The following is a 19,363-nucleotide window of genomic DNA, read 5'->3' as shown; positions in this document are numbered from 1 at the left end:
CGCTCAATCTACTGAGCCACAGTCACCCCAGGAGGAACCTTGAGTACCAGGAGGAAAATCCACACATGCATGGGGAGAACTGCAAACTCCACACAGGAAGGCGAGAGCTTGGATTTGAACCCATTACTTCAGAAATGTGTGAAATAGATGTGGTAACCAGTCATCCACCGAGCCAGAAATTTAACTTACATGAAACTGAATTAAATACAAATGGTTTGAATGGTCACATTAAATCATTGTATGCTTTTACCAGTGTCAATGTTGCTCCTTCCAACAAAATGTCAAAGTCTGAAATGGTGCGTTTGAGGCGGAAATACAACTTAAACGCAACACAACGCAAATCATACTCAATCTAATTAATACATTTCTTTGATTAAAATATAGCATTTCAGTTTGGTGCCCCGCTATAAATTTACATTGCAGTCAGTAAGTAAATAAGTAGAAAAATAGATTCAACCGTCAACATAAATTCGAAAGTTTACTTTAAATGAGCAAACGAATATTTTTCAACAAGAGGAATAAAAAAACATGAAATTAATGAGGCGGCACGGTGGACGACTGGTTAGCACATCTGCCTCACAGGAGTTTTCACGTTCACCCCGTGCCTTCGTGGGTTTTCTCCGGGTACTCTGGTTTCCTCCCACATCCCAAAAACATGCATGGTAGGTTGAAGACTAAATTGCCCGTAGGTGTGAATGTGAGTGCGAATGGTTGCTTGTCTATGTGTGTCCTGTGATTGGCTGGCGACCAGTTTAGGATGTACCCCGGCTCTCGCTCAGAGTCAGCTGAGATAGGAGTCATTATGCCCGCAACACTAGTGAGGATAAGCGGTACGGAAAATGGATGGATGGATGGATTAAATGAATGACAGCGCTGTTATTTTTTTCCAGCTTTGCAGGTACTGGAGGAAAGTGGTGGCAAGAGGCATAGTGGGCACTCATGTGCCTGAGTAGCATCTGCACCATTTGCACAATCAACTGAGTAGTATCTCCAACATTTGCACAATCGACATTGTCCCAGATTATCGCAATACTAGTCACTTTAAACTGTATTCATTTCTTGAAGTCTCTGCACCCTTTACACAATGGTCATTGCACCGGACTATTGCTCTATTAGTCATTAAAACTGCTCTCATTGCTAGAGGCATCATTGTGTCAAGGAGATTGCCATGTGGGCTCAGGAACACTTCAGAAAACCATTGTCAGTTAACACAGTTCGTTGCGACGCCTATGATTTTAAAACTCTACCATGCAGAGCGAAAGCCATATATCAACAACACTCAGAGACTCAATGGACTGACCAAAGTGGAAAAGTGTGCTCTGGTCTGACGATTCCGCATTTCAAATTGTTTTTTGGAAATTATGGACGCCGTGTCCTCCAGGCCAAAGAGGAGAAGGATCATCCGGATTGTTATCAGTGCAAAGTTCAAAAGCCAGCATCTGTGATGGTATGGGGGTGTGTTAGTTCCCATGGCATTGGTAACTTGCACATCTGTGAAGACATCATTAATGCTGAAAGGTACATACAGATTTTGGATCAACATATGCTGCCATCCAAGTAATGTCTTTTTCAGGGAATTGCCTGCTTATTTCAGCAAGACACATTCTGCATGTGTTACAACAGCGTGGCTTCAGAGTAAAAGAGTGTGAGTACTAGACTGCCAACAGTCCAGACTTGTCTCACATTAAAATGTGTGGCACATTATGAACCACAAAATACACCAACGGAGACCCTGGACTGTTGAGCGAATGAAGTCGTACATCAAGCAAAAATCGGAAATAATTCCACTTACAATGCTTTAACAATTAGTGTCCTCAGTTCCCAAACATTTATTGAATGTTGTTAAAAGAAAAGGTGACGTAACACAGTGGTAAACATGCCCCTGTCCCAGCCTTTTGGAATGTGTTGTTCCAGGCATCAAATTCAAAATAAATTTTATTTGCTTGAACATTAAATATCTGGCCTTTGTCGTGTATTCAATTGAAAATAGGTTGAAAAGGATTTGCAAATCATTGCATTCTGTTTTTATTTACGTTTTACACAACATCCGAACTTCATTGGAAGTGGGGTTTGTATTTTATGTATTTTTAGACTCATTTACTTTTAACCTCGGACTGTCACAAGAGCGAGATATAATTGATTGTCCCTACACCCAATTTATACCAAACTGAAAACCGTGACCACAAAACCAAAACTGTGACTTTGTAAACTGTTCCAACCGAACTGTACAGTATAAATATACAGCATAAGCTTGTTTCATTAACCTCACAGTGGTGTCTTTGGAGTAACTTCCTTAGCGTGTGTCAATCTGACTGGCTGTTCATGCCAGCTCTCTCTGTAATCCCCTAGTTTACCATTCAAACATCTTAGTGGGTGGGTATCGGAACAGTGAGGTCTTTATTACTGCTTTAGACTGAAAATATTTGGGTTTGCCATACAATCTGAATATTAGTTACCTGGAAATAAAAACTGAAATGTTGATCTCTTGTTTCATATTCATCTTTTGAATATCCAAGGGGAGTGTATTTGACATAACATGACCAGGAAAAAAAAGTCTGTTCTGTTCAGCCATTGCTACATCCGCTAGGTAGATAACACCTATGGTAATCACAAATGGTTTGTCTTGTGGGTATTAACCAGTATGACAGCACAGTGCTTTCGTTTGTTTTCTCCTGTACTCCATCTTCCTCCTTCTTGCCAAAAACATATGCGGTCTGTCAGAAAGGTTCCAGGACTTGAGTCACAAAAGACATATGTCAAATTCCCCTTCAAAGTAATCCTCCTGGAGTCTGCCATGCCTTCATGCACTCCTGGAAAAATTCTTCCATGATCCTCTGCAGCTCCGTCATCACCGCCCTTTCGATGTTGTCTACGTTTTCAAAGCAGGTCCTCCTGATGACACCCCCGATTTTAGTAAATTACATGGAGCCTAGTCAGGTGATTAGGGATTTTGCTCCAGCGCGGCAATGTTCTTCTTGGCCAGGCAGTGTCAGATGCTCAAGGCATTGTGAGCATGCCCGTTGTCATGGTGAAGCAGCCAGGAGTTGTCCTTACAAAACCCGCGCACTAAGCAAACACCGCAGGATCTCTTTGTTGATGTGGTGGTTGACGGCGTGTCCCACAGTAAAGGGGAAAACTTGTAGTTTGTAGTTTGGGTTTGAAATATAATAATAATAATATATATAAGGTGGACGACTAGTTAGAGCGTCAGCCTCACAGTTCTGAGGACCGGGGTTCAATCCCCGGCCCCGCCTGTGTGGAGTTTGCATGTTCTCCCCGTGCCTGCGTGGGTTTTCTCCGGGCACTCCGGTTTCCTCCCACATCCCAAAAACATGCATGAATTGGAGACTAAAAATTTCCCGTAGGTGTGGATGTGAGTGCGAATGGTTGTTTGTTTGTATGTGCCCTACGATTGGCTGGCAACCAGTTCAGGGTGTACCCCGCCTCCTGCCCGATGATAGCTGGGATAGGCTCCAGCACGCCCGCGACCCTAGTGCGGAGAAGCGGCTCAGAAAATGGATGGATGGATGGATAATATATAGAAAAAGATGAATAGTAACCTTAACAACCTTAACCTTGCTGGTTGCATTCTTTCGTATATATATATATATTTATTTTTATTTATTTTTTTACTGAAACAACTGGTACATGCTAAGTTAACTGAAGACTCGCAATTGCCCAAAGTTGTAAATGTGAGTGTAAATGTTTTTTTTTGTCTTTATGTGCTCTGTAATTGGCTGGTGACTATTCCAGGATGTACCCAGCCTCTTGCCTAAATTCAGTTGGGAAAGGCACCAGCTCACCTATGACCCTCATGAGGACAAACGGAATACAAAATGGATTATGGATAATAAGCTATAGAAGATGCTTGTAGTTTGTTGGTGTCAAAGGCCACCACAGTGCATATTTTTGTGGTTGCTTGAAAAAAACAAAACAAATTTTTTTTAGGAAACGCTAAAGTTTGACCTACTTTACAGTCTGCTGCCAAGTAGCAAAATTCATATCAAGTGGTCGTGATAATGACAAACTTGTTCCCTAAACTACTGCATGTATAATATTTATATTAGCAATAGTTATTATTACACCCCAAAAACAGAACCAGTTACAGCTACAGGATTCCTACAGGAAGTTAATCAGACCAACACACTTGAACGGTGATTGTCTGGCGGCAGAGCTTTCATAAGATTCTTGCCACACCTTAACACAATGCCATGTGTGCTACGAGACATTTTGGACTGAGTATGTGTATTTGTGTGTATAAAGTTGAGTCAGTTCTCTCACTGGACTTCCACAAAATAAAAGCTGCAGTAGCAACAGCAGCTCTGCAAGCAGCCACACCCCAAGCCCAAACACATACCAGCCAATGTAGCTAGCAAGGTATCAATCTGAATTTAAAGATGCTTTATGGAGTAACACATCTTCTGGAAGGCACAATGAAAGTTCCTTTATAAGTCTTTCTTATTGCTGAATATGAAATGTATGGTTCAATATAGTATAACACTGGAAAGAAACAAACATTCTTATTGTAGGTGACCAATGGTATTGTTTGTGTTTGTTGGTCTAACTCCTTCCATTTGCTGTCCTTATGAACACAAACACACACACGCATGCACCCTTACCTGCGGACGGTGATCTGTAGAGTCTTGTATGATCCTTTGACAAGGGCGATGGCTTCCTGACGATAACCTGTCAGCTCAATGTCGTTTATGATGATAATCACATCCCCCACCTGAAGCGGGCACTCCAAACTGTCGGCCTTACCGCCCTCTTCCACCTGGAGAAACACATACTTTGTCACTCACCATTGATTAACAAATAGGAGATTTTAAAGGGCTGGCTTCCATGACACAGTTGTGTCACACAATTCAGTTCTCCAAGGAACCGAAAGTCAATCACCACAAAACATTTGAGAGTGCTCTCTTCACATGTTGGTCGTCAGCTGCGCATGCAAATAAACAGGAAGGTTTAGTGGACGGAAAAAAGAGAGAAACAGCACATGGAGTTAAATTCTCCTTTGTTGAGAACTTTCAACAAATTTGGACCATGTCACTGGTGTAGTGGTTCATTCGCCTGACAATTAGGCAGCATGGTTTCAGTTCCCCTTCAGTGAGTTAGGGACTGTGCATGTGAATGGAATGGTTGTCTCTATATATGCCATGTGACCAGGGGCGTCGAAAAAGTGGTAAAAACTTGACACTGTCAAGGGTCCGTGACCATCTAGCCCAACACGTCTCCCACCCCGGTTACTACTGTGTGTGAATATGACCGTAATTTTCCATGTATAATACGCACTCGAGTATAATGAACACCCCAAAATCAGGGAAACCCTTCTTCCTATGTATAATGCGCACCCATGACTTTCTAACAATTGATATATTTATATGCAATAAATGTTAGCGGTGACCCTCTCCTAATTTGTTTTTCTAATTAATTCTGATCAGTCATATTATTAATACTGAGGTTTACTTATTCTTTTATCAAGTTTTTCATATTTTGGCGCACCCTAGTGTTAAGTTTTAACGCTGCACCGCATCACTGGGTGGGTGGCAGGCATTACGCAGCTGCTAAGTCGCCAGGTAACCCTTAGTATTTAATCAGAAGCAGACTGCAATGGATACGGGAGTTTTTTTCTGGACTTGATAAATTGCTCACGACGCAGCAAGCCGCTAGCAAAACGGCGTTTGCAACACAACCCTAACTGGGACACTTAAGGGTAAGTTAACCATTTATTACATTCACTAGACTGCGAGCTAACGAGCTAGCAAGTTAAGGGCTTGTACTAAAAAGCTCAATTGACCGCGGCGACATTGTTAAAACTTCAGCACTCATAGTTGTGTGTGTGTGTGTGTTCCCCACATAATATACACAGACGGGAAAGTTAACTGTTGATCAACCATAAGCATAGCGGCACACGTTATCAATATTGAGGCAGTAGTTGACTTGAGCGAGCCCATTTTCAGCGTCACTGACACAACACAGTCTAGCAGCACCATTGCAGGCCTTATTTTATATTTCATCCTTTATTTAACCAGGTAAAAGCTTATTAAGCGATAATATCTCTCTTTCAAAAGCCAAGAGGCAGCAGAAATTATACAGGACGCAGAAATTATGCAGTACATAATATATACACATTTATTCATACAATAAATAAAAACAAAGACTAAAAAATAACAGCGATATTAAAATGTATGGGATGTGATTAAACTGACAAAGCCCAAATGCTTTCAAGTACATGTGTTTTTTTGTTTTTGTTTTTTTTTTGTCAGGCTTTAAGACATTTTTTGGGTCTCTTTAGTGGGTTAATAACTCTATACCTCTGTGCAAAATATTTTTAATATTTGTTTAAGTGCAGTTTTTGCGAGCAGAGCCTGAGTCTGGTTTATTTATATTGTTTAGTTAGCAAAGATATTTATTGTTCTACATTACAATGCCAATATTCAATGTTCTTTAGAATTGAAAGTTAAGTGTTCTTAAAAAGGATGTACTTGAATTATTGTGTGTTATAAATTCATAATATCAGTGGCATAAAAAAAAAAAAAAAACATTGATACTATCGTTTATCGTGATCGTTTTAGGGAAAATATATCGTCCTAAATAATTTGCTACCGTGGCAGGCTGAAACATAATATATTGAGAGAGAGCAGGAGCAATGGATAACACAAAAATACTGCACAAATGTACAAATAATAATCTGCAATATAGCGGGACCGCGGAGGATTACTGTATCTGTACTCCGTGATGATAAATTGCAGAGACTCATTGTTCCTGGCTGGGACTCATTGTTTCCAGACATGTGCATTCTGTAACTCACATAGACTCAAGTGTAAAATGATCTATGCTATTGTATTTACAAAGAGTGCTGAAAACCATGCTGCAGAACTTCACCATGCAACATCGTCATCTGTTTTTCCTTGCTTTTATTGCATTTAAAAGAAACATTCAATTCCACCTTAATGCTAATCTTGTATTTGTTCTTAATTTGCTTATATCATAAATACTATTGTATGTGTGAATATTGCTGCTGTGATGTGCTTGCCAATAAAAATCGGTAAATTGAAACTTTGTTGTCAACAGGTGAATTCAAACTTTAATTGGTGTTATTCATACATTTCTTAAAGTGAGAAGTTGTGCAATTGGTCTAACTCTTAAAATAAGAAAATAAGTCCTGCTCTTCAACTGAGACCATTGGTTTTGACTACTAGTAATTCTGGTTTAGTATAAGCTACAATATCTTATTCAGAAAAAGTTAGGTATTTTTACTTCCAATGAGATTATGTCTAATGCAAAACTTGCTTAACGACATTATTTTTGTCTATTGGGCTAATAATCAGAACTAAAAACAGAAACCTACAAACAAGTCTTTTTCACTTTCCTAGAAATTAGTTTTTGCAGTGTTGGTATACTATAAGTTGGCTCCAAATCAAATATTTTATTAAAAATGCTAAAGAGACATGAATGTCACTTCTGTGATGATTTATCACATACACTATACTGTATCAGCATTGCTCGGATGCTTTATCAGCCCCTACTGATGACTGTTCTTAGCAGCCTGAAAGTGTGTGAGCCACTGTACGTCCACGTGTCTTTTGAGTATGTGTCATGTCAAGGTCACATTGTCTTGTTTTCTCCTGTTCCCTGTGAGATAAGCATGCTCAAACTTTGCCTTGGTCTTCAAAATGTGGTAAGCCATCAAGCAGAATTCATGGGTGCTTGCTGAGTTTGGCAGGCATATTTATTATTAATAGAAATATGGAAAGTTAGAAGGGACTAAGTTGTAGCACTTCAGCTTTACAAGTACAAGTATGAACAAAACACAAGTAGTTTTATTTGTACACTAAGCCCCAACTTCTTTTCCCCCAACTGTTTTTGTCTCTTTGAGTTAACAAGAACTATCCAAATGATTTTAATAAATATTTGTGAAAAAAAATATGTGGGTCCCTTTGCATTTATTATTTCTTCAAGAACTCTTTATGTGCTCGTACATGAGAAGTCATACCGTGGCCAAGCCCACCTATTCTAACCGTGCTGATGTCAGTGACATGTACTGCATACTACTCAAACAATCTCGACCTTTGGGTGTCAAACATGCAGAAGCACGATACGGATAGCTTTATCTGAGTGTGCCATATCATTCAATGGAATGGCATCAATGGAACTGCCCACAGTGTCCAGAATGCCAAGTAGCATTCTTTTTTTACCCCCCCTTTAAGTTGTCCTGTTCAGCTGCATGGCCTTGCAGAATGGTGGATCTGAATGCCTTTTGTTCTGGAACAGTTTTGCTGTGAAACAGGGGAGTTTGAGATACTCCCTCTGCTTATTGTTTTAATTATTCTGATGTTTATTGAAAATGCATCTCGACAAAAAAGGCTTTTAAGGGACACAGACAGAGGGACAGAGCGGACAAGGGGAATAGGGGTGTGAACCACATCAGAACAACAGTTACCGCATTTTCACGACCATAGGGCGCACCGCATTAAAAGACGCAGTCTCAGTTACGGGGTCTATTTCTGTACTGAACGCATACATAAGGCGCACCGTATTATTGGGCGCAGGCATGGTAAAACATACGCTAGCTTAAAACATACGGTAGCATGCCTGCACGCTAAAACAATGTTTTTAAAAAGTGAGCGGGAGCAAAACTGAGTTTGGTTGTACTTTATTGAAGTATTTAACAGGGTACTCATGTTATTTTTTGATCAATCCTCATCCACAAATCCATCAAAGTCCTCATCTTCTGTATCCGAAATGAACAGCTGGGCAAGTTCTCCATCAAAAACGCCAGGTTCGAGTCAGTCTCGTTGCCGTGCGGCTCCTCAGAAATGATGTCAGCTTTTACGAAAGCTCGAACAACAGTGCGAGCAGACGTTAGCCCAAGAGCCCAAGAATCCACAATCCATTCACAAATTGTGGCGTAACACGCCCGGCGCTGCCTCCTAGTCTTAGTAAAGCTGTGTACGCCATCTGTCATCCATGGCTCCCACGCCGCTCGCAACTTCACCTTGAACGCCCTGTTTACACTGATGTCCAGCGGTTGGAGTTCATTAATCCACTGGTCTTCCAACTCGGGCCACCTCGCCTTGTTTCCGCATTTTGTTTTTCTTTACGCGGAAACTCAGCTTCGTCTTCTTGACTTGGCGAAGATCTTGCGAACCATGGACTCGATCTTGAATTCTCTCGCGGCTGTTTGATTCCCATGTTCCTCCGCATAACTGATAGCTTGCAGTTTAAACTGTGCTTCATAAGTGTGTCTCTTCGTAGGTGCAGTTTTCGACTGTCAAGCCAGCCTCCACTCGTAAAGTAGCAGTCAAGCCACCCACCCCTAATTTTGTTCATACTAGGCATTACGGAAATAGGTCGCCAACTCGCGGCGAAAGCCACCTTCAAAATAAAAGCTTCCCAATAATACGGACATCAGTGCTCTTCGGTTAACGAATGCAACCAGCAAAGTTAATTTGAATCTTGAGATACATTTAAAAATTTGTTTACTTGATATCTTATGTAAAATAAATGTTAAATGTACTGCACTTTTATAGCATTTTATCTACATCATCACAGTGCCCAAAGCGCTTTACAAAGCCTCACATTCACCCACACATTCATAAACCAATGGGTGACTGCTGCCATGCGAGGCGCTGCCAGCCCCGCTGGGAGCAAATTAGGGTTCATCGTCTTGCCCAAGGACACTTCGACATGCGGACAGTCGTAGCAGGGATTTGAACCTGTTCTACCTACTGAGCCAAAACCACCCCAACATAATCCCATTGGTATCGCAAGACAAGTCCAGATCTGTGTGACAGACCACCAAGGACTCCACTAAAAGAGGTTTGATGAAGATCTGATATTGTATTTCAAAATAAAAGTCTCCGAAAACTAGTAAACAAAATTTTTTTAATGCATCTCAAGATTCAAATTAACCTTGCTGGTTGCATTCCTTAACCGAAGAGCATTGACGTCCGTATTATTGGGAAGCTTTTATTTTGAAGGTGGCTTTCGGCGCAAGTTGGTGACTTATTACCGTAATGTCTAGTATGAATAAAATTAGGGGCGGCTGGCTTGACTGCTACTTTACAAGTGGAGGCTGGCTTGACCGGCGCTATATACCGACTGGGGACGTGCCTTTAGCGTCCTCCTTCAGGCGCACCCTTCCCCCTTTACGTCCGCATGCTGTCCTCACCCACGTCCGCTTTTCCTCTGTATAAGCAACGTGTCGGCAGGATATGCTCCCAGTCAGTCAAGCGGAGCGCTCATCAAACAACAACATTTATAGATTTTGGAACTCGGTGCACACATAAGGCGCGCCGCATTATAACGAGCCCCGTCCATTTTGGAGAAAATTTACGACTTTTAAGTGCGCCTTATGGTCGTGAAAATACGGTAGTCTAGATATTTGAGCACAAGTAATGTTACAACAGTCAAATCATGTTCTTATTTGTGGATGGTGGTGGTGGGTTGGGGGTAGTACAGGATGTAGGAAATGAGCAGGGCATTGCGACTGACGAGTGGTGTGGTGGGATTCTTTTTAGTGTCTAAACACCTGTAAGAGCCTGTGAGTTGATATCTTAATATAACCTGTGTTTTTATTAGTGGTCACAGCACAAACAATTCAAGCCTATAGCGGTTATAGCGGGGGACCCAACCAGGGGGACGTCATCCACTCTACAGCCCAAGCAAAGTGCCCCAACCAGTCCCAAAGGGAGGGGCAGGGGCGCCTCCGCCACCGCCGCCACCACCCCCGGAGACCATGGGGACCCAGCCACCAATAGGGCCCAACGCAGGAGCCATCTGCCACCCAAAAACGGTCATAGCTCGCCAAAAGCGAGTCCATGTTTAGCGCCCGACATGAGCAAGGAGGGGCGAGGGTGCCAAGTAGCATCTTTTGCAATTCTCCATGAACCAGGAAGTAGCTTGCTAACTAAAGAACAGATCGAAAAATATACAAAAGTAAGGCAAGTAAAGCAGTGGAACATAAGTTCCAGTCATTTTATGATCACATAGTCTATGCTGTATAATCATTTACAATAGAATCTGGTAGTAGTATGACAATGTCGCAATTTGTAATCGTAATTGCTTTGTCTTCAAAAGGGTTTAACACAGATGACAATTAAGTAATTTTTATTTTACATGCTCGTGACTTCGAAAGCTATCCAGCACAGTTGTGAAACAAAAGACTCCACCCATCTGGACCTCTTCAGATGTTAAGACAACTGCCAAGAATCTCACACAGTGCGTGTCAGACACCCACCTCCCTCTGAATTAAAACACATTTTGTTCCCCACACTTCGGCTCCTGCATTTTTTAAGGTTTCAAAACGCTACGCTTTCATACCATGTTGTACCTTAGTTCCTAAATAAATATATAAATTAAAAAAAGCACAATGGAGGGTGAGATTAAATATCAGTGAGGGTTTTAGAAGACACATCATGGAGGGATGGGCGACTGGCGCCGTTCGTTACCAAAATGTGTGTCCTCCAAAAATTTTGACATATTTCACACTGTTAATTGTGTTACAAACGCATATGGTGGCTTGGACAAGCGGAAGGACAGGGGAGACGCACCAGGGCTTCTTCAACAAAGCAGAGTGAATTGCCTTATCCTGAAAAGTAGGCATTCTAATTTGGGGATTTTTAATGACAGGCAGGAAAAACATAGTATAATAATAACATTTTGAGTGAGCTGATTTTTGTAAAAAAACAAAATACACAAAATGAGTTATTGCATTTAATGTTGGTTTGATGTTGAGCAGTTTTGTGTCATCTTTGAATGGTAATTGTTTTCGTAAGAGAGCCCCTTGTACTGTGGTTATTTTTATTTGATCGCGTCAAACACTTTGTTGTTGAAGAGTGGAATTTACATGAAGAGTGGATTTTACATGCATTTGAGCCTGAAATATACAGTATTAAGATACTGCCATATACACTGGTTCAATAAAAACAGACATGTACATATTTTGACCATATTTAAAATGGCATTCTTGTCATACATATGGTTAGAAAGTGTGCAGTCCTATGTGGCTCCCTGGTAGAGTGGACAAAAAATTGTAGCCGCCTTCATTAATAAGGTTCCCATCCCTTATGTACTTGTAAAAGGTATTGTTATTAATTTAAGTATGTACTATTGACACCCAAAGAAATTATGATAATGACTGTGTTTAATGAGTTTCACTAATGTGAGGGAAAATCAACATCCTCTATAAAGGAAACCCCATGAAATGTAAACCATTTCACAATCTGAAGAATTTGTGCGCCAATGTGTGTGTGTGTGTGTGTGTGTGTGTGTTGGGGGGGGGGGGGGGGGGTGGCTACGGTTTTCCAGCTGATATTCATTATCGTGCAGACAGAGCAGATGAGCTCAGTATGCTCTCACTGTGACTAAACCAACATACCTTCTCTAGTCAGTGTAGACTGTGTAATTTAGGAAAACATATTCAGACACAAGCAGGGCCCTTGGCTGAAATAAACAAGCAAATTTTTTATTTTTTATTTATTTTATTTTTTTTAGTTCAAGGGTTACCAACAAGGTGTTTTGAGCGTAGGATAAAAGGAGATATTTTGTAGAGCCTTTTGAATGCTTGTGCAGTTTCATTTTATATTGTTCAATCAAGTTTACCTGAGGGATTTTCAGTCGTAGCCTTTTTGAATTGAATTAAATTCCAATATTGATTGACCCTCAATAAACTACTGAGGCTGTGGCATGTTACACTGAACTTGTTTCTCCTCTGGCACTATGCTGAAGTTAATTCAGTCTTTTAGTATGGCAAAATAACTCAGCTCGTGGTGACCAACACAGTCCCGTTTGTTGACTTTTATGTGATACACAGCACAATGTGCACTGTGCTCACCATTTTTCAGCGCTGCAAACATAAAGTGGTCTAATATTAACAAGATTAACAAGGCTGAACTTTCACCACCGTGCATGTGCACAGATGCCAAAACTGACAGTCGCTGTGCTGTGAGAGTTATTGAAAATAATTGGTTTCAAAGTGTCACAGTGTTATTGGCGCATTATGCGTCAAAGGCTCTTTTATCCCTAATTGTGAGCCACAATATGAAAACACACGATCTGGCATTTACTCAAGAGCACAATTTTGTGAGCCCATAAAATGGCATCTTTTACACATCACATTTGATAGTGCTCGTGTATATGTGTATCTTGAGTAATTGGCTGTACACTTTTCCCCAAGTAGACTTCTTATCAACACTCAGAGGCGAGGGACTCGAGTCCTAATAGGAATCCTACTTCAAGGCAGGCTACATACTGGAGATGTAACAAGATTACCATTCTAAATATGTATCACAGTAAAAAATAAGAGCAATCAAGTTTGTTATGGTTAGGTTTATGGCTAGGGTCGGTGTTAGGGTGGGGTACGTTGTTTTAGGATTAGGGTTAGGATCGGTCAGGGTTAGTGCGATTCATAATAACGCCACCACACTGAAGTCACATACTACTTTTCCCTTCTGGATGCAGCAGCCAATCACATTGCAGTGGCATGTGTCCTGCAGCTCATCATATTGCAGCAGAGCATGTCCTGCTTAGAGCACGAGTGGGATTCCTAATAAGGCCACAAAGACAGGTAAGATAACTTTTCATCTATACATTTTCTGAGCCGCTTCTCCTCACTAGGGTCGCAGCGTGCTGGAGCCTATCCCAGCTATCATCGGGCAGGAGGCGGGGTATACCCTGAACTGGTTGCCAGTCAATCGCAGGGCACAAACAAACAAACAACCATTCGCACTCACAGTCACACCTACAGGCAAATTAGAGTCTCCATTTCATGCATGTTTTTGGGATGTGGGAGGAAACCGGAGTGCCCAGAGAAAACCCACGCAGGCACGGGGAGAACATGCAAACTCCACACAGGCGGGACTGGGGATTGAACCCTGGTCCTCAGAACTGTGAGGCTGACGCGCTAACCAGTCGGCCACCGTGCCGCCAGATAACTTTTCAGTTTACCTAAATTATAGCTAACCAAACATAAACTAAGCTTTATGTAAGATGTGTTTTTAATTGAAAAGACAATATCCTTCTGCCCGTCTGTCCACCGTGGGAGACAGAGCCTTCAGCCGCTCCTCCCCCCGTCTTTGAAACTCACTACCACCTGACCTCCGAAACACAGACTCATTAGCCCTCTTCAAATCCAGACTCGAGACTCACCTATTCCGGATTGCCTATTCACTTTAATGTTCCCCATATCATTTGCCATTTTAATTGATGTTTTAATGTTCTGCTATTTTATTGTACTGCTTGTTTTCTTTTGTTACGCTTGTACGGTAACCTTAAGTGGCTTAAAAGGCGCCTTTAAATAAAATGAATTATTATTAATATGGAGACTGTTTTGGGACCAGTAAAAAATATGTGATTATTAATGTATTAGTAAAGCTAACTGACACAAGTACAGATAATGAATGGAAGGTGACTTGCTTATGACTTGACTAAACTTACTTGAGGGAATCAACATGACTTGATTGATTTTTGCCACAATAACTTGGATTTGATTGAAACTTGAAGGTTAGGACTCAAGACTTCTTATGACTTGACATACTATGTGACTTACTCCCACCTCTGTCTACACAAGTAATTACAAGACAATTTCAAACACTCAGATCTGGTTTTGTTTAAGTACAATATCAGGAAATTTTTTCAACAACAATTAGTGATGCAAATAAATGCTGTGTCAGTTTTTAGTCTACTCAGTTCCATGCAGGTCACGAGACCTCCAGATTAAACTCATTAAGACTATTTAGCCTGAGCTAAAATATGTGGAATAAGTGAACCGAGCGAAGATTAAGAAATGTGCTATTGGTAAACAATTTGAGGTTAAAAAGTGAAATAAAAGCAGAATTAGGAAGACGAGGTTTTGTTGGAGCTAAACAAAAATGCCTACGAAAACCCTGACTCAGAGTGCATCACAAAATAAAATTATGTTAATCCCCCCCCCCCACCACCAAAAAAAAAAAAAAAAAAAAAAAAAGAATTACTCACATTCTTGTCTTATTTTACAACCTTTTGGTTTCCATCCCAGTAAAATACCCTCACACATATAATGGCAAGCTTGCATGCTGATTTGCATTTTAGTAAAATGAGGCCATGGCAGCTTTAAGGGAAATCATTTCAGTTTTTTGGCTGCATACTATTGAGAACGTTTAGTTTTGACTTCAAAAGATGAATATGAGCGTGTATGTCAACAGCTTTCATTTCCAGGTATGTACATGTACATCATGCACATCTTAGAAGATAGCACCTTTTTTGAACCCACCCATTTTTAACATGAGCATTTTTTTGAACCCACCCATTTTTAACATGAGCATAAGTGACTGACAGGTGGGTTTTTTTGCCCAGGTGTGTCGTACTTCATTGATTATTAAATTTTTTTTTTAAGTCTGCTCAGTATCAGGTTTTGTCTGTGAATACTACATTCAGGGCGGCACAAAATAAGCTATTGTGAACCTGAGAGAATATGGAAAAATCAATCAGAGCCATTGCCAAACATTGTACATAGCCAGTACAGCCATTAGGAATTTCCTAAAGAAGGAAGAAACTATTGGTGTACAACAGGGGTGTCAAACTCATTTTTGTCGCGGGCCACATTGTAGTTATGCCTTCCCTCGGAGGGCCGTTACGACTGTGAACCCATATAAAATATTGTCTCATATAATGATATATACAAAACAAATTGATGGATAACTAGTTTTAAAATCAGATGCCAATAAAAAAAATGTAAACTATTATTACATTTATTTCAAAAAGGTGATTGGTAACATAAAATGCTTGCAATATCTCACTATACAAGAGACACATTTTTGTATTTTCACAAGAAATATGAAGTTGACACACATGATTTGCTTTTGCGTGCCACATAAAATGATGTTGCGGGCCGGATCTGGCCCCCGGGCCACCAGTTTGACACCTGTGGTGTACGAAGTAACAGATGTTGAAATGAGCATTAAGACCAGCATTGTAAATTCAACCATCCGTAACTACAGTAAATATATTGGTACACCTGTGCTACAGCCAACACTAACCTGTTTTTACGAAGTCCCTTCAATAATCCAATCCAGAAGTATGCAAGGGAGAAACATCTAAAAAGGCCAGTGTTTTATGGCTAATATAACGGGTTATGCCTCCTCCCACCAAGCCAGTTCATGTTGGCAGAAGAGCACCACAGAGGCTTGGATAATGCAATACAGCACTTATAAACATCTTTTTGAGGAATCCCTACTGACTTTCCAAGCAGAAGACAGCCTCCCATTGACACAAAGACTTCCTGCCCACATCTGATTGGACAGAGACTTCCACTTGTGGGCTGTCAAACAGTACCAATATTGAGGCTCGTCTGTAAATGTGAGGATCAAATGCAGTCTTTCATCCGTACAGTTTGCTAGAGTGCCCTGCCAGTCCTACAATTTAGAATTTCAACCAAACAGTAGGCAAAAATGTGACTCAAAAACCACACTTCTGAGAGCTGGAGACCACAAATTTCAACATTGATAGTAACATTTAGTTTACCTTTCAAACAGCTTGTGCGACTCATATGCCAATTTTTGGCAAAACACATTAACTCTGCCTAGCTACAACAAACATTACATAACTAAAGAATCAGAACAATTTTGTGATATAAATATTGTAGCTGCAACTGTTAAATGACATTTTTTTAACTTCAGTTTTGATGTTTTATAATAAAATCTGTTTCGTCTGCACAATTGATATTTCAAATGGAAGTGAAATTGGAATTTAAAAAAAAAAAAAACACTAGACAGTAAAAGAGTATAAGTGAACCCCCACTATATCAGGGTTCATCATTCGCTCCCCCAGTATATTGCAGATATTGAAGCGATAATTTATTTTTAGGGGTTTTTGCAGTATGCAGGCAAGTCTGGATTTAGAGTCGCAGGCCTTCGGTGTAGTGTTGTGTCGCACTACTGAGGACTACTAGGAGACATGCAACGTAATTGACAGCAAGAAGAGGATGGCCTTTCTTCAGTCTAATGTAGTATCACGTTTTCCCATTTGAATATTTGTTGTTCCCACGGAGAAGAGACAACATCTGTCTGTGAGTACTGTTTGCATCCACTGTTTGAATGTGTTGCTCTGTGTGTGTTAACATAGCAGTTGTTGGAAGGTTCATAATTAACATCCCATTTATGGTGTTACGCATGATATGTTAGCATTAAGCTAGCAGACTTTTTGTTAGACAACATGATGTGGTTTGGCTGAACATTTTGGTGTTTAAATGCAGAATGTTTGATTATCTTTTGTTTAATGTGTTAGTTTCACAGTGGACCTGAACTGGGAGTCGGAAATAAACAGTTTGAAGCAAGCACACACACGAGCTCTTATTTGTAGAACTGTGTGAGAAGTCAGTTTTTAATTTCTCCAAAGTGATATTAGTGTTTAAAAAAAGTACTTCAAAGGTGTGTTATAATATGTTTAAATCATGTGGGAGGGGTAAAATACTGGGGAGCATACAGTATTTCTAAATGTTGTACCTTTACTGCTAAACTACTTGCAAATGAACACTTTCCACCTTGTTTGAGGCCACTGCCAAATTGTACCTTGGAGATGATGAGCGGCTCCCCGTGCTCCAGGCCACCCTGAAGCGTAAAGCCCCACGGCGCTCCACCCTGCAGCTGAGCCTCCACGAGCGTCCACCCGCCTCCTCTTCCTCCGCCCTCCGCCTGCCGGAGCCCCGCCCGGCCACCGTCCATGCCCGGAAAGGAAGCGCTCATAGCGGGCTCACCGGCCTTCGGTCCGGCTGCGACCGGGCAGAGTGCGCGGGGGACGAGGCTGACGAAAAGAGTCTGTCCTTCCGTCGATCATTTAGAACTCCCGGTCGAGGAAAAGCGAAGCAGGAGTTATCCGGGCACCGAGCTGCAAAGTGCACAGTGCATTCCAGCAGCGCAAAGTGTGGCTAAAGGTCCGGTAAAACAACACCAGGACACGCACTGGCCACACTTTGAAAATGGTTAAAAATCTCACTGAATGGAGGAAGGGCTCACACTTCTAGATCAACGCAGGTCAGATCACATTTGTCCGAACAGAAATCCAAGCCGCTCTTCCTCCCTCTCTCACTGTGTCTCTGTCTCTCTTCCGAAAGTTTAGCATCACAATAGAATTTGGTGCGACCCACTGAGCAAAGAGAAAAGGGGGGGGGGGGGGGGGAGCTGAGAGAGAGAGAGAGAGAGAGAGAGAGAGGGGAGAGGGGTGGGGTGGCATGTGAGTGAAAGGACATCGAATTGAGTGACGTCAAAGGGAACGAAGAGATTGTTTGATTCTGATTTGGATTTCATCTGATATAGAGTGAAAAGCACAATTTAAGCCTTGTGCCCTTTCCAGCCATTTTTTATAAAATTTTCTAGGTTTTTTGTTTTTATTTGATTTGGGGATTATTTTGGCTATGTTAAAGCTTTCGGTATAACATTTTGCACAAAATCTTCCATGCTGTGAATTCTTTCATAGTCTGTTGACACATGTTGCAACATCTGGACACTATTGACAAAAACTACAATGATTTGTGGAGAAAAAAGGAGAAACATGACTTACGTTGATTTTATAAGTTTGTCTCTGCATGTACATGATCAACAAAAAGGTGTCCAAAAATCGTGAATTTGACAGCAAATGTATGTATTTATATCCTTGTATTGAATGCAATATAATAGATGTAGAAGAGAAGGCCTAGTACAATGCATAATACAGCATAATGTAGCTGTCAACTTGTCATCAGGCTATACTGCTTGGATATGTCAGATACGTCAATTGGCAGCGCACCGAAAAGGATGAGAACATTGAATTTTATATATTCAATCATTCATTCATCCATTTTCCATACCGCTTATCCTCACTAGGTTCGCAGACGTGCTGGAGGCTATCCCAGCTGACTCTGGGAAAGCAACGGGATACACCCTGGATTGTTTCGCCAGACAGTCCCAGGGCACATATAAACAAACAAACAGTCACACTCACGGACAATTTAGAGTCTTCAATTAACCTACCATGCGTGTTTTTGGAATGTGTGAGGAAACGGGAGTACCCGGAGAAACCCCACGCAGGCATGGGGAGAACATGCAAACTCCACACAAACGAGGCCGGATTTGAATTTAGGTCCTCAGAACTGTGAGGCAGATGTGCTAACCAGTCTTCCACCATGCCGCCCTGATTTTATGTTAGCCTAATAGCATAAATAAGTCATTTTTAAACATTTTCAGAAAAAAAGAAAAAAACAACAAATTCAACAAACAAGAATCCAGTTGCCTCGATTCAAACTTTGCAGATTACCATGACTTGGATGACTGAAAATCTACACAGACATAAAGAAAATAAAAATATTTGTTTTGTGTGTGACAGTAAGTTAAAGATGACTTCGGCAATT

The 19,363-nt window shown here is 41.0% G+C and overlaps 1 protein-coding gene across 2 annotated transcripts in view; it reads right to left on the bottom strand.

The window, feature by feature from the left end:
- The window catches only part of shroom3 (shroom family member 3), a 95,353-nt gene extending 77,270 nt beyond the window's left edge, over positions 1–18,083 (bottom strand). For both annotated transcript variants that reach the window (XM_061698165.1, XM_061698166.1), the window contains exons 1-2: positions 17,550–18,083; positions 4,620–4,774 (exon numbers count right to left, since the gene is read on the bottom strand). In XM_061698165.1, coding sequence (XP_061554149.1) covers positions 4,620–4,774; positions 17,550–17,723 — 329 coding nt within the window. In that variant the 5' untranslated portion in view covers positions 17,724–18,083. The remainder of the gene's footprint in view (positions 1–4,619; positions 4,775–17,549) is intronic.
- Between the last annotated feature and the right edge of the window lie 1,280 nt (positions 18,084–19,363).

This window comes from Phycodurus eques, chromosome 15 (genome assembly GCF_024500275.1).
Source record: "Phycodurus eques isolate BA_2022a chromosome 15, UOR_Pequ_1.1, whole genome shotgun sequence".
In the NCBI taxonomy this organism is placed as follows: Eukaryota; Metazoa; Chordata; class Actinopteri; order Syngnathiformes; family Syngnathidae; genus Phycodurus; species Phycodurus eques.
Note: the sequence above shows the minus strand (reverse complement) of the source record. Positions and strands in the feature narration are given on the sequence as shown.